Here is a 13,234-nt window from a genome sequence, read left to right as displayed (position 1 = left end):
CCAATCACTTTAAGTTGGTGTCCTCTGGTTCTCAATCCTTCCGCCAACAGTTTCTCTCCATCTACTCTGTCCAGACCCTTCATGATTTTGAACACCTCTATCAAATCTCCTCTTAATCTTCACTTCTTCAAGGAGAATGGCTCCAGCCTCTCCAATCTATCCAGGTAACTGAAGTTCCTCATCCCTGAAACCATTCTCTTAAATCTTTTCTGGACCCGCTCTTATACCATCACAACCTTCTAAAAGCGTGATGCCCAAAACTGGACACAATACTCCAGTTGAGGTCGAACCAGTGTATTATGCAAGTTTTTCATAACTTCCTTGCTTTTGTACTCTATGCCCCTATTTATAAAACCCAAGATCGTACCTGCTTTATTAACTTCTTTCTCAACCTGCCCTGCCACCTTCCAAGATTTGTACACATATACCCCCAGGTCCCTCTGCTCCTGCACCCCCTTTACAATTGTAGCTTTTATTTTATATTGCCTCTCCTCGTTCTTCCTACCAAAATTCGACCCAAACAGTATAGTATGCGAGCATGGTAATTTTCACCTTTCAAATTGGACATGCATGCATGGTTAACCCATGCAATCTCCAGTACAAAATACGGCAGCAAAAAAGTCATCATTAATCCTATGCCGTATTAATCATGAAGTGCAAAGTAGAGGAGTTGTAAATTTCAGGTTAAAAGAGAGACAAGTCTGCTTATGGAAAAGGTCTTTTGCTATGAACATGGTAAGAGAGCATCACATAGAGAACCCAAATTGTAACAACGATATCCACCAATCAAGGTCTTTTAAAAGCTTTCAGCCTTTGCTTCTATGCCTTCCGCTTTGGGATGAATTGAAGACAGAAAATATTACAGATTTATCTGTGATTCTAAAAGCTGTTCCACAGAAAAAGTAATCACTTGACAAATGAGTGAGAAAACCCTGATAAATGAAACAGATGGTCATAAAAATAATTCAAACTCAATTTAAAAAAAGAAAAAGTAATGGACTCTAAAGAAACAAAAACAAGAGGGTGACCATCCAATGAGTGCGCAAGTTCAGATACACAAGATCATCCAATGGACGCACAAGTTCAGATATACAAGAGCATAACCATCCAATAAGCACACCTGTCCTGATGCACAAGAGGATGACCATCAAATGAGTAAACACACCCAGATACGCAAGAGGATAACCACCCAATGAGCACACCTGTCCAGATAGACAAGAGGGTGACCATCCAAATAGTAAACGCACCCAGATATGCAAGAGGATAACCATCCAATGAGCACACCCGTCCAGATAGACAAGAGGGTGACCACCTAATGAGCATGCACAACCACATACACAGAGGGTGACCATCCAATGAGCATACCCGTCCAGATACACAAGAGGATTACCATCCAATGAACACACCCGTCCAGATATACAAGAGGATGACCATCTAATGAGCACGCACAACCACATACACAAGAGGATAACCATCCAATGAGTGCGCACGTCAAGGTACACAAGTACTCACCTGCTGATTTTTCAAATGAAAAAATGGTAGGAATATTAAAAGTGATGTCAGATGATGAGCAGAGAATACAAAGTGCCCCATAATACGGAAGTAGAAAAACATCACTTAATTTGTGGGTTTCATCTATTCATTGAAAATGAAACCATACTATACATGTTCATCTGATAGATCAGGAAATCAATGAGTGTCAGGAACGAGTATACCTCCTTAAAAAGCAACTTCAGTGTTCGGAATGAATAATTTGTACACACTTCAAAATTACTCCTAGAGTCTGGGTAAGTGCAAGGCATCTCAGTATCAGTCTTCTCCAATTTTTTATGAAAATCCAATTTTTGTTTGTTTTGCTTAACACGTCAGCACCATGTTTAACCACTTCAGTGGAGATGATAAACACTGACCTGAAGCAAGGGGGTGTCTCCCCATCGGGCGAGTGCAGAGCACCACGGGAGCACAGCCAGCTACTTAAACTGCCACACAGCAAAGCAGCAGCAGCGCAGGACAAACAACCCCAGAAAGTTTACAAAAGTGACATTACAGATGACTTAGTGGAGGAGTCCATGAAAGCCAAGGTAAGTCAACTTAGTATAGACTCTAATATTAAATGAAGTTGGTTATCATCGATTGAAAAAACACTACCTTAAAAGAGTAAAAATAATTAAGTAACAATTAAGTAATAACTAATCAATTTGAAATCAAGCTAAATCTGTTCACTCATTATAATGTAGACCTCTAGTGGTTCTATTAGTTCTAGAAATGAAGTACTATAAACTAATAAATAAGTATCTAGGATAAATATTTAGGTTAAGTATTTAAGAGGAAAAACTAAACTGAGTAGAAGATGCGAAAACTAAGTAGACAATACGAATACGAAAGGAACCTAAACTGTATTAAACAAGAATGTGGTATACATAAATATTAAATGAAGAAATAATTAATAGGACTTAAAGGTGAACTAAGATAAAACATAGAATTAACATAACAGACATAAATAGACTCTAAACAGAATGGAAGGGCAGGTGAGACCTGTTGTCTGCAATTCTTGCGCCAAGTGGGAACTCCAGGACACTTCAGATATCTTGGGCGACCATGGGCGCAGGCAGTGCCTCTAGCTGCTTGAGCTCAAGCATAGAGTTTCTGAACTTTGAATGGTTGGAATCACTGCCACAACAAGTTGCATTTATAGAGCACCTTTAGCACAATAAAATGCCACAACGCACTTTGCAGCAGTGTTATCATAGAATGCTTATAGAACAGCAGGAGGCCATTCACCAGTTGCAAGAGAAACTCAACTAGTCCTTTCACCATAGCCCTCAAAATTTTCTCTTTAGGTGCTTACCAATTCCCTTTTGAAAGCCCCAATTGAATCTGCCTCCACCACACTTGCAGGCAGTGCGTTCCAGATCCTAACCAACCACTGTGTTTCTTTTGCCAATCGCCTTAAATCAGTGTTCTCTAGTTCTTGACACATCTGTTAATGCAAACAGTTTTTCTCTATCTACTCTGTCTACACCCTTCATGATTTTCAACACCTCTATCAAAGCTCTTCTCAATTTTCTCTTCTCCAGGAGAACAATCACAGCTTCTCCAACCTATCCACGTCACGGAAGACCCTCATCCCTGGAACCAATCTCACGAATCCTTGCTGCACCCTCTCTAAAGCCTTCACATCCTTCCTAAAGTGTGGTGCCCAGAAATGGGCACAATATTCTGGTTGATAGTGAACCAGGGCTTTGTAAGGGTTCACCATAACTTCCTTGCATTTGTACTTTAGGCCTCTTTTTATAAAGCCATGTATCCTGCATGCCTCTTTAACCACTTTCTCAACCTGCCCTGCCACCTTCAACGATTTGTGCACATATGCCCCAGGTCTTTCTGTTCCTGCACCCTGTTAGAATTGCACTTGGAAGGAAGAATGAGGAGAGGCAATATAAAATAATCACTTCTCACTTCTCGGCATGATATTTTATCTGCCATGTGTCTCCCCATTCCACCAGCATGGTATCAAACAAAATGTGGCACCGAGCCACAGTAGGAGATACGCGGGCCAAACATTTAGTCAAAGAGGTAGGTTTTAAAGAGCAGCTTAAAGGGGGAAAGAGAGGTAGAGAGGAGGAGAGGCTTAGGAAGGGAATTCCAGAGCTTAGGGTCTCAGCAGCTGAAGGCATGGCCACCAACAGTGGAACAATTAAAATTGAGAATACGCAAGAGGCTAGAATTGGAGAAGCACAGAAATCTCAGAGTGTTGTAAGGCTGGAGGATGTAATAGAGATAAGGAGGGTGAGACCACAGAGGGATTCAAAAACAAGGATGAGAATTTTAAAAATCGAGGTGTTGCTCAACCCGAAGCCAATGTTGGTCAGTGAGCACAGTGGTGATGAGTGAATGGGATTTTGTGCGACTTGGGATAAGGGCAGCAGAATCTTGAATGAGCTTATGTTATGGAGGGCGGAAGATGGAAATTCAGCCAGGAGGCTGAAAATCTCTTGCATCATACCTTTCAGGAGGTGGTCAACCCACAGCCACAGAAAGTGCAGGACAATAGGGTAGGAAGAGGCAGGAAGCGCGGGAATCCTCCAAGAGTATGACGCTCACTAACTGGTTTTCAGTAAGTCAGGCAGCATCTGTGGAGAGAGGGGTAACGTTTCAGGTCAATGACCTTTCATCGGAGCTGGCAAAGGTTAGAAATGTAATAGGTTTTGGGAAAGTGAAAGGGTGGGGGGGGAGGAGGGGAAAGAAGAATAAAAGGGAAGGTGTGTGACATGGTGGAGGGCGGGAGACATTAAATGACAAAATGTTTCACGGTACAAAACCAAGTAAGGAAACAAAAGATGTGTCTGGATGAAGTGTAGATGGCAGTATAGCAGCCATCCGAACACAAAGTAAAGGGATTAAGAAAGAAATGGAGAAGACAGCAAAAAAAGAAACATAAGAAAAGGAAAAAAAATGGGGGCAGAGATTATGATCTAAAATTGTTGAACTCAATGTTGAGTCTGGAAGTCTATAAACTGCCCAGTCAAAAGATGAGGTGCTGTTCCTCGAGCTTGCATTGAGATTCATTGGAACACTGTAGCAGGCCAAGGACAGAAAGGTCACCGTGGGAGCAAAGTGGAGAATTAAAATGACAAGCAACACTTGCAGACTGAACGGAAGTGTTCCACAAAGCAGTCACCAGTCTGTGTTTAGTTTTGTTTCAGATTTCCAGCATCCGCAGTATTTTGCTTTTGAACTGGTTTTCTGTGTTTAAAATGAGAGTGACGGCATCTCGAAGGGGTACAGCCCAGAGGAGGTCACTGTGGGACAAAGGACAACACAGCAAAGTAGGGAGGAAGTTAAAAACTATGACCGCAAAAGTCATAACCTCTTGATTACTCCCAGTGACATGCCCTCGTGAATACAGGAATAGTAGGATAAAACAGGTTCATGCATGGCTGGACAATGATGCAGGATTGAGATCTTCAGATTCCTGGGGCATTGGGAAGAGATCTGGGGTAGAAGGGGCCTGTTCAGGATGGATGGGTTGTGGCTAATGTCCTCACAGGAAGGTTGACTCATGCAATGGGATGGGTTTAGACTACTTTGGCAGAGGATTGGGCACGAGGATGAAACATTTGAGAGGAAGAACAGAGTGCACAGAGAACTGGGAGACATTGACAGCAGCAGAGTAAAGAATCGTTCTGAAATAGGAAGGACAGCGGGCAAATGCAAGACAATCTATATTCTCTGGAGTTTAGATGAATGAGTGATGATCTCATTGAAACATACAAGATTCTGACGTGGCTTGACAGAGTAGACACGAGGTGGTTTCTCCTGGGTGGGAAATCTGGAACACGGGGACATAGTCTCAGGATAAGGGGTCGATCATTTAGGAGAGAGGAGGGGAAATTTCTTCACTCAAAGGGTTGTGAATCTTTGGAATTCTCTACCCCAAAGGACTGTAGATGTTCCATCATTGAGTATATTTACTGCTGTAAGCAGGCAGGAAAGTGGAGTGGAAGCCTAAGATCAGCCATGATTGTATTGAATGGCCGAGCAGTCTTGACAGGCCGCATGGTCTACTCCTGTTCCTATTTCTTTATTCTTCTGTTCCAAGATAGGTTTCAAGTGCATGTGCATAAATGCACAGCGTGTCGTAAATAAGGTTAGTGCGCTGCAGGCACAAGTCACCACATGCGTGGCAAGAACAAAGATCTGACTCCAAAGGGAGGATTGGGAACTTAATATTCCTGACTGTAAGATATTCAGCAATATTGATCAAAGAAACTATTACAGTGCTGGAAATGGATGCAGTCCCTGAGGGGTCAAAGACAGAATCCATTTGGTTAGAATTAAGGAGCTATAGAGGAGCTATTAAACTACTGGGTACATACTATAGACCATCAGATAGTGGGAAGGAGAAAGAGGAAAAAATTTGCAGGCAAATTACAGGAAGACATAAGATCTATAGAGTAGTGATAATAGGGGTCTTCGATTATCCTAATATAGACTGGGATAGTATCAGTGAAAAAGGCAAAAAGGGAGAGGAATTGCCAAAATGTGTACAGATAATATTCTTGATCAGAGCATTTCCAGCCCAAAAAGGAAGCAGTTCTGGATCTGGATCTGCGGAATGAAGTGGGGCATGTTTCAGTCAGGGAGCATACCATCAGGTTTAGAATAGTTGTGGAAAAAGACAAGGAAAAATCAAATGTAAAAATACTTAATTGGAGGACCGCTATTTATAGTCAATAAAAAAGGGAACTGGTAGGTGGATTAAAATCTAATACTGGTAGGCAAAACAATATTTGAACAATGGGAGGCTTTCAAAGAGGTTCACAGTAGACACATTCCCATCAGGGGAAATCGAAGTGCACCCAAACCTAGAGCTCCCTGGATGACCCAAATAAAACAGAAAAAGGAGGCTTATGACAAATGTAAGGTTGATAATAGAAAAACAAAATGAATTCCCCAAATGCAAAGGAGATCTTGAAAAAGGAAACGAGAGAGGCAAAGTGAAAGTATGAAAATAGATTAGCGGCCAACATAAAAGGGAACCTGAAAGTCTTTTATCGACATACAAATAGTAAAAAGGGTAATCAATGAAAGGGTGGGGCTGATTAGGGACCAAAGGGAAATTTTGTGGCAGCTGAAGTACCAAATGAGTATTTTGCATCTGTCTTCACTAAAGAAAAGTATGCGACCAATGTAACAGTAAAGGAGGAGGTCGTAGTAATATTGGTAGGATAAAACTAGGTAAAGAAGAGGTACTTTAAAGATGGCAGTACTCAAAAGTAGAAAAGTTACTCTGTCTGGATGGAATGCATCCTAGGATACTGAGGTAAGCAAGGATGGAAACTGCTAAGGCTGAAACCACAATCTTCCTTAGATATGGGGGTGGTGCCAGAAGACTGGAGGATTACAATGCTACACCCCTTTTCAAAAGAGGAGAGGGATAAACCCAGCAACTACATGCCAGTCAGCCAACATCACTATTGGGAAAACTTTTAGAGACAATAATCTGGGACAAAATTAATTGACTATGGACTAATTAATGAAAGTCATTACAGATTTGCTGAAGGCAAATCATGATTGACTAACTTGATTCAATTCATTGATAAAGTAATGGAGAGTGGGGAGGAGCGCAGTCTAGTTGGTGTAATGTGTATGGACTTTCAAAAGGAATTTTACAAAGTACCACATAATATGCGTAAGCAAAATTAAAGCCCATGTGATTAAAGGAACATTGGCAGTGTGGATATGAAATTGGCTAAGAGAAAGTAAGCAGAGTAGTGGTGAATGTTGTTTTTCAGACTGAAGGGAAGAATATAATGGTGTTCCCCAGGGACCCTTTTTTTAATATATATTAATGACCGACCTGTACTTGGGTGTACACAGCATAATTTCAAAGTTTGCAGAAGATACAAAACTCGGAGATGTAGTAAACAATGAGGAGGATATTAACAGACTTCAGGTGGACATAGGCAGATTGCTGAAATGGGCAGACACATGTCAAATGAAATTTAACACAGAAGTATGAAGTGATTCATTTTGGGAGGAAGAATAAGGAGGCAATATAAACTAAAAAGTAACTATTTTAAAGGGGGTGCAGGTCAAGCTGACAAGGCCATTAAAAAGCACTCAGAATCCTTGGTTTTATTAATAGAAGCATAGAGTACAAAAGCAGCGAAGTTATGCTGAACTTTTATAAAACACGGTTGGGCCTCAGCTGAAGTACTGTGCTCAATTGTGGACACCACACTTTAGGAAGGATGTCAAGGCCTTCCAGCAGATGCAGAAGAGATATAGTAAAATATTACTGGGGATGAGAGACTTCAGTCGTGTGAAGACTGCTGGAGAAGATGGGGTTGTTTTCCGTGGAGCAGAGGAGGTTAGACGATTTGATAGAGGTGTTCAAAATTATGAACAATTTTGATAGAGTAAATAAGTAACTGTTTCCAGTGGCAGAAGGACATGAGATAAAAAAAATTACGCAGTGAGTTGTGGTGTGAAATGTGGAAGTACAAAGATAATGCTCAAACAGGAATTGGATAAATACTTGACCGGAAAAAATTGACAGGGCAGAGCAAGGGAGTGGAACTAATTGAATACCTCTTTCAAAGAGCCAGCATAGGCATAATAGACCAAATGACCTCCATCTGTGCTACACCATTCTATGTGTCTATCACTATCACTGTGATCACGATGGTCTCTTTTTGATGGCTTCCCTGCTCCTATCTATGTTAAGTTTTAGCAAACACTGACTGGGCTCATGAAAGGTAACACTGTTTAATGGCAGCACATAAATTAGCAAACAGCCTCTCTTCCCACTTAAGAACTTCACTAAGTCATCTCAGGGCAAGCTCTGCAGAGACAGGCATCAATATGGGGGAAGATATTTGTTTCAAATATTTGTAATTATTATGTGACCATTCACAATAATACACTTGCCCTGGAAAGAAGTCACTTCAGAATATGTGGTGCATGCATGGGTGTTGTGCACTTTCTTACATTTTCTGTCTAAAAGGGAGCAGATTTAAACAGCACAATGCAAGCATGGATTACTACATTGTGAGGGCTTCAGCAGAATAAAGGTCATCGACCTGAAACGTTAACTCTGTTCATCTCCACAGATGCTGCTGACTATTTCCAGACTTTCTGTCTTTGAAAAGCTGCGCTCGACTGTTCTGGTTACAGATGGCCCACTTCTGGTTACTATCACCCTTTTCCTCTTTTCTGGACTGTTTCATCACATTCTCTAAACATTGAAACTGATGAGTCTACCATTTTTTCCAAACATTTGCAAATAAAAGGAAAGGCGGCAAACGATTATATAAAAATGGAGCTGTCACAATGCTCCCCAGCAATCATTATCTTATATGTTTGAATCATTCATATCATTTTCCCAAAGGTACAAAACCAATAAGCAGATCATTTAAAAATAAACCCGAGACCTCTACTGCCCAGAAGAACAATGCCAGCAGGCGCATGGGAACACCACCTTTTCCCTTCCAAGTCACACACCATTCTGACTTGGAAATATATCGCCATTCCTTCATCGTCACTGCATCAAAACACTGGAATGCGAGCCATAATAGCACTCTGAGTGTGCACCACATGGACTGCAGCAGTTCAAGAAGGCGGCTCACCACCACCTTCTCAAGGGCAAATAGGGATGGGCAATAAATGCTGACCTTGCCAGCAATGCCCACATGAACAAATTGTTACAACAGCGACGGGAAAAATACACTGTCAATTCAGTCCCACCACTCCACAGGTCGCAGCATATTATTAATGTTTTCCCACCCAACTAGAAAAACAGCCAAATTAAACACTCTAGTGACCCCCAGAATAAAACAGACCAAACCAGGTATCTTTAGACAACAAAAAATTCATTATTTTAAAAACTAAATCTTAAGCACTATTAAGATAGAGCTATGTCTAAAGAACTCAAAATTTCTTATTTTAACCTAACTCCCCCATTCACACACATACATTCAAAACTAAAAGATAACCGGTTTTAAAAGTGGTGCTTTTAAAAAAAATAATCATTGCTTAAGAATAAATAAGTAAGTCTTTGTGGGTTACGTTCCTGATGGGTGAGGTATCCTAGTGCAAAAATAATCAAATGCCTCTCAAGTCTTCACACAGATTTGATGAAACAGTCTGTTCTTGATAAGCATTCAAACACTTTGGCTGCAGCAGGCGTCAAACAGTTCTTTAAACAAGGAATACAGCAATGTGTCCAAAAACAGTCTCTCAGTTGAAACTTTACTCCAGCAATACAAATGGTCTCTTCAAAAGATTTTTTTCTCCTCAGACAATTAACTTGGCCTGTAGCTCATTGTAGAACTACTGCTGCGAGAAATAGACAGCTCTTTCCTTCAGTAAGCACTTCAGACTGGTTTTTGCCAGTTTTACACATAGTCAAATTGAAACATTACCCCATGTGACCTCTCTCTCCTGCTGTGGCCTAAGGACAGGTGCAGCTGGCACCCTGTGCTCAGTCTTAAAGGCACACTGTTTTCAAACAGTCTTAAAGGCACACATTGTTTTTAATCCAAGGAGAAAAAAAAGAAACAGTTCCATGACAAAGTCAAAAAACATATTTTTCATTGATTTTTCTGTTTCTACACATCTGTTTTTAAGATCTGCAGTGTCACTGGAGAATTCAGGTTCCTTTGCATCAGGATGGTCCCACCTCCAATCGACACATGGAGTACAGAAAGTAAACAGTCCCTTCCTGCTTAATATACAGCCAAAGTGAAATAAAATGTTATAATTCATGGTGACTAGGTTGTTCATGTAGATTTTATCTTCATTTTTTTTAAGCAATAGCCTGCGTGGGCTATTGTATGATTCTGGTAAAGATATTCCAATGTGTTTTCAAGTAATCAAATGCAGTCATTTCTGTGCTTTAAAGGAGGTGGGAAAAAACTGCCAAAAATTGCATCTTTGACAATTAAAATCTTCCAAGAAGAAATTTTGGGCAATGATGAAATAGGAATTAGAGTTGTTTCATAATAGCCAGTAACCTCACTGAAATTAATTCTGAAAACTAAGGCACTTCTTGTATTCTTAACTCTTGCACCAGTGCAGGATTCAACAGCTTCATTGTAACCTCACAGATTACAATGGAAACTTGGGTTCATCACACTCTCAACAAAACAATGATTCCCCGTTTGAAACACCAGAGTACTCTACAATAATTAACTTAACCACTTTACTTCAAATTATCATGATTTACAATAATGAATAATGAAAACTGTAAGTTTCAGAGATCTCAATATGTCACTAAGTTACAGCACAATAATCCTGTAAAAAGAGGCTAAAGTGGGACTATTTAGTCTGAAAAACTGAATCAAGTTCAATAGGATTAGGTGTAGGCTATTTATCCCATCATGATGTACTGTGACCATTCAATGAGATCATGGCTGATATGCATCTTACCTCCATCCACCTGTCTTCACTCCAGGTCCTTTAATACCCTCGCCTAGCAAATATCTATCAATCTCAGATTTTAAATGATTAATTAGACTAGCATCTGCTACATTTGCGAGAGAGTATTCCATTCTTCAACCACCCTTCATGTGAGGAAGTGTTCTCTCTCCTGAATGACCTGGCTCTGATTTTAAGCTTATGTTGCCTTGTCCTGGACTCCTCCAGCAATGGGGCAACGTTTCTGTTCATTCTTTCCAAATCCTCAAAATCTCAATCAAATCCCCCCTTAATCTTCTGTAATTCAGAGAATACGAACCTAGTTTATGCAATCGTTCCTCATAACCTATCCCTTGGAGCCCTCGTAACACTGGTGATTCTGTGCTGCACTCCTTCCAAGGCCAATATATTCTAAGGTGCAGTGCTAAGAACTGGACATCGTACTCCAGATGTGGTCCAACCTGGACTCTGTATAGCTATAACAAAATGCCTGCAAATGATTGTGATCTTTTGTAATAGATATTATATTTAATATTCAATGCAGAGAAATTTTTGTTTTGAAAAATTTGTTGATCCCACATTCAAATTATGGAAACATTCCTCTCAATTCTATGAAGCAATCCTATGTTCAGCTGAATGCCCACTTCGGCGCTTGAAGCAAAGAAAAAACACTCTGGATTTCTAAGACGGCTGCTGTTCAAATAGAACAAAATGCTGATCAAAAGGAGAGCATGCCTCACGGGAGGAGGTCAAATCTAAACAAATGATCAGCTTATCCTTATCTGCCTGTTATAAAAACAGGCCCAATAATTAAAAAAGGATCAGATCTTCCCCTTGGGGAATATCAGAATGTGAAGCACTATAATATGGGATTCTGTAAAATACACAGAGGCTGTTAAAGAATTCCGACCAACACATTCAGGGAAGGTTAAGTGAAGAAAAGATATTGGGAGAAAGTTAAATTAGCACTTTTTTTGAGAACCGAACACAAGCATCAAATTGAATTACAAAACATTGTGGGAATCAGATGGCAAACAATACCAGAACACACGCAAAATTTCAAAGCATACTTCATAACAGTATATGTAGAGGGGTGGTGTACTGTCATCTCATACTCAAAAGCAACGCCAGTCTCCTCTTCCTATCAGCTGTGATGGTCCACCATGAAATAATCTGGATAATCTCAACTCCGTTCCTGGGAAGTCTACAGCTTAAAACTCACCAGAACTTGGTATTAACTGACAAGGTCAATCACAAAGGCCTCAGCAATAATCAACATTGCAAATGAAAATGTTACATAGATTACAGTAACAGGCCATTTAGTCCAATGTCAGTGTTTATGCTCCACACAAGCCTTCTCCCACTCTACGTCATTTAATCCAATCAACATATCCTTCTATTTCTTTGTACTTATCCGGCTTCCACTGATGAAGATGGATTGTTGGGGCAAAGTGCAGAAGATAGCTCTGCATCTGCCTGTGCTATACATGACCCGATTTTCCCAATTGAGCATCTTCAGTCTCTGAAGCAATGTTTGCATTTCTAATCAATGACATCCTTCACCTTGATGAGCACAGAAATATAGCATTCCCCGCTCCCACGCCCTTCAAGTACATTTTTAAAATAATTACATTGAGTTTTAATTCATTTCCATCAGCATGCGCCCTCACTTCCTATCAACCCAGGTCCGTCTTTCTCTCTAATTGAAGTGGACACCTTCTTTGCCTGTACGATAATGCAGCTGATGACAAACTGCAAAATCTGGTCTTTTAGAGATGAACATTTCAGTAATCATTTCTTCAAAGAATGCTTTTTCAGAGTATTCTTGCTCTCCCTCTGTATCTTGCCCTTTTTTTTTTAAAATGAAAAGGATACAGCAACAAATTATTACCCATACAAAATTTCCATTCAAAAGGCAAACTTTGTCACATTCATTTTTTTCCAAGATTGTGGTTGAACGTTTCGTTATACACTCACCCCTGCAGCAAAACCAAGACTTCCGTCCAGTATTCGTTTCTGTGTGCGAGAGAGACGAGAATGAAATTAAAACACTTTTACCAAGAATAAATAAAGAAGATATTTAGTGCCATTCATGTCCTCAGAGGAAGTCCTAAAGCATTTCACTGCCAGTCAACTACTTTTGAAATGTCGCAACTATTGGGTAGTCAAACACAGCAGCCAATTTGTATACACCGAGATTTCGCAAATAGCAGTGAGATAAATGACTAAGTCTTCTCTTTTGGTGGTGTTGGCTTCTCAACATTAACATTCTTGTTTCAAAATCATCAAAACTCAACAGGGTATGTCAACC

The 13,234-nt window shown here is 40.2% G+C and overlaps 1 protein-coding gene across 4 annotated transcripts in view; it reads right to left on the bottom strand.

Moving 5' to 3' along the window:
* The window catches only part of LOC137384372 (zinc transporter ZIP11-like), a 764,304-nt gene that overhangs the window by 736,607 nt on the left and 14,463 nt on the right, over positions 1-13,234 (bottom strand). For all 4 annotated transcript variants that reach the window (XM_068058321.1, XM_068058319.1, XM_068058320.1 and 1 more), the window contains exon 2: positions 12,901-12,939. In XM_068058321.1, coding sequence (XP_067914422.1) covers positions 12,901-12,939 — 39 coding nt within the window. The remainder of the gene's footprint in view (positions 1-12,900; positions 12,940-13,234) is intronic.

The sequence above is a fragment of the Heterodontus francisci genome, chromosome 26 (assembly GCF_036365525.1).
Source record: "Heterodontus francisci isolate sHetFra1 chromosome 26, sHetFra1.hap1, whole genome shotgun sequence".
Taxonomy (NCBI): Eukaryota; Metazoa; Chordata; class Chondrichthyes; order Heterodontiformes; family Heterodontidae; genus Heterodontus; species Heterodontus francisci.
The sequence above is the reverse complement of the archived record's forward strand: the minus strand, read 5'-3'. Positions and strand labels throughout refer to the sequence as shown.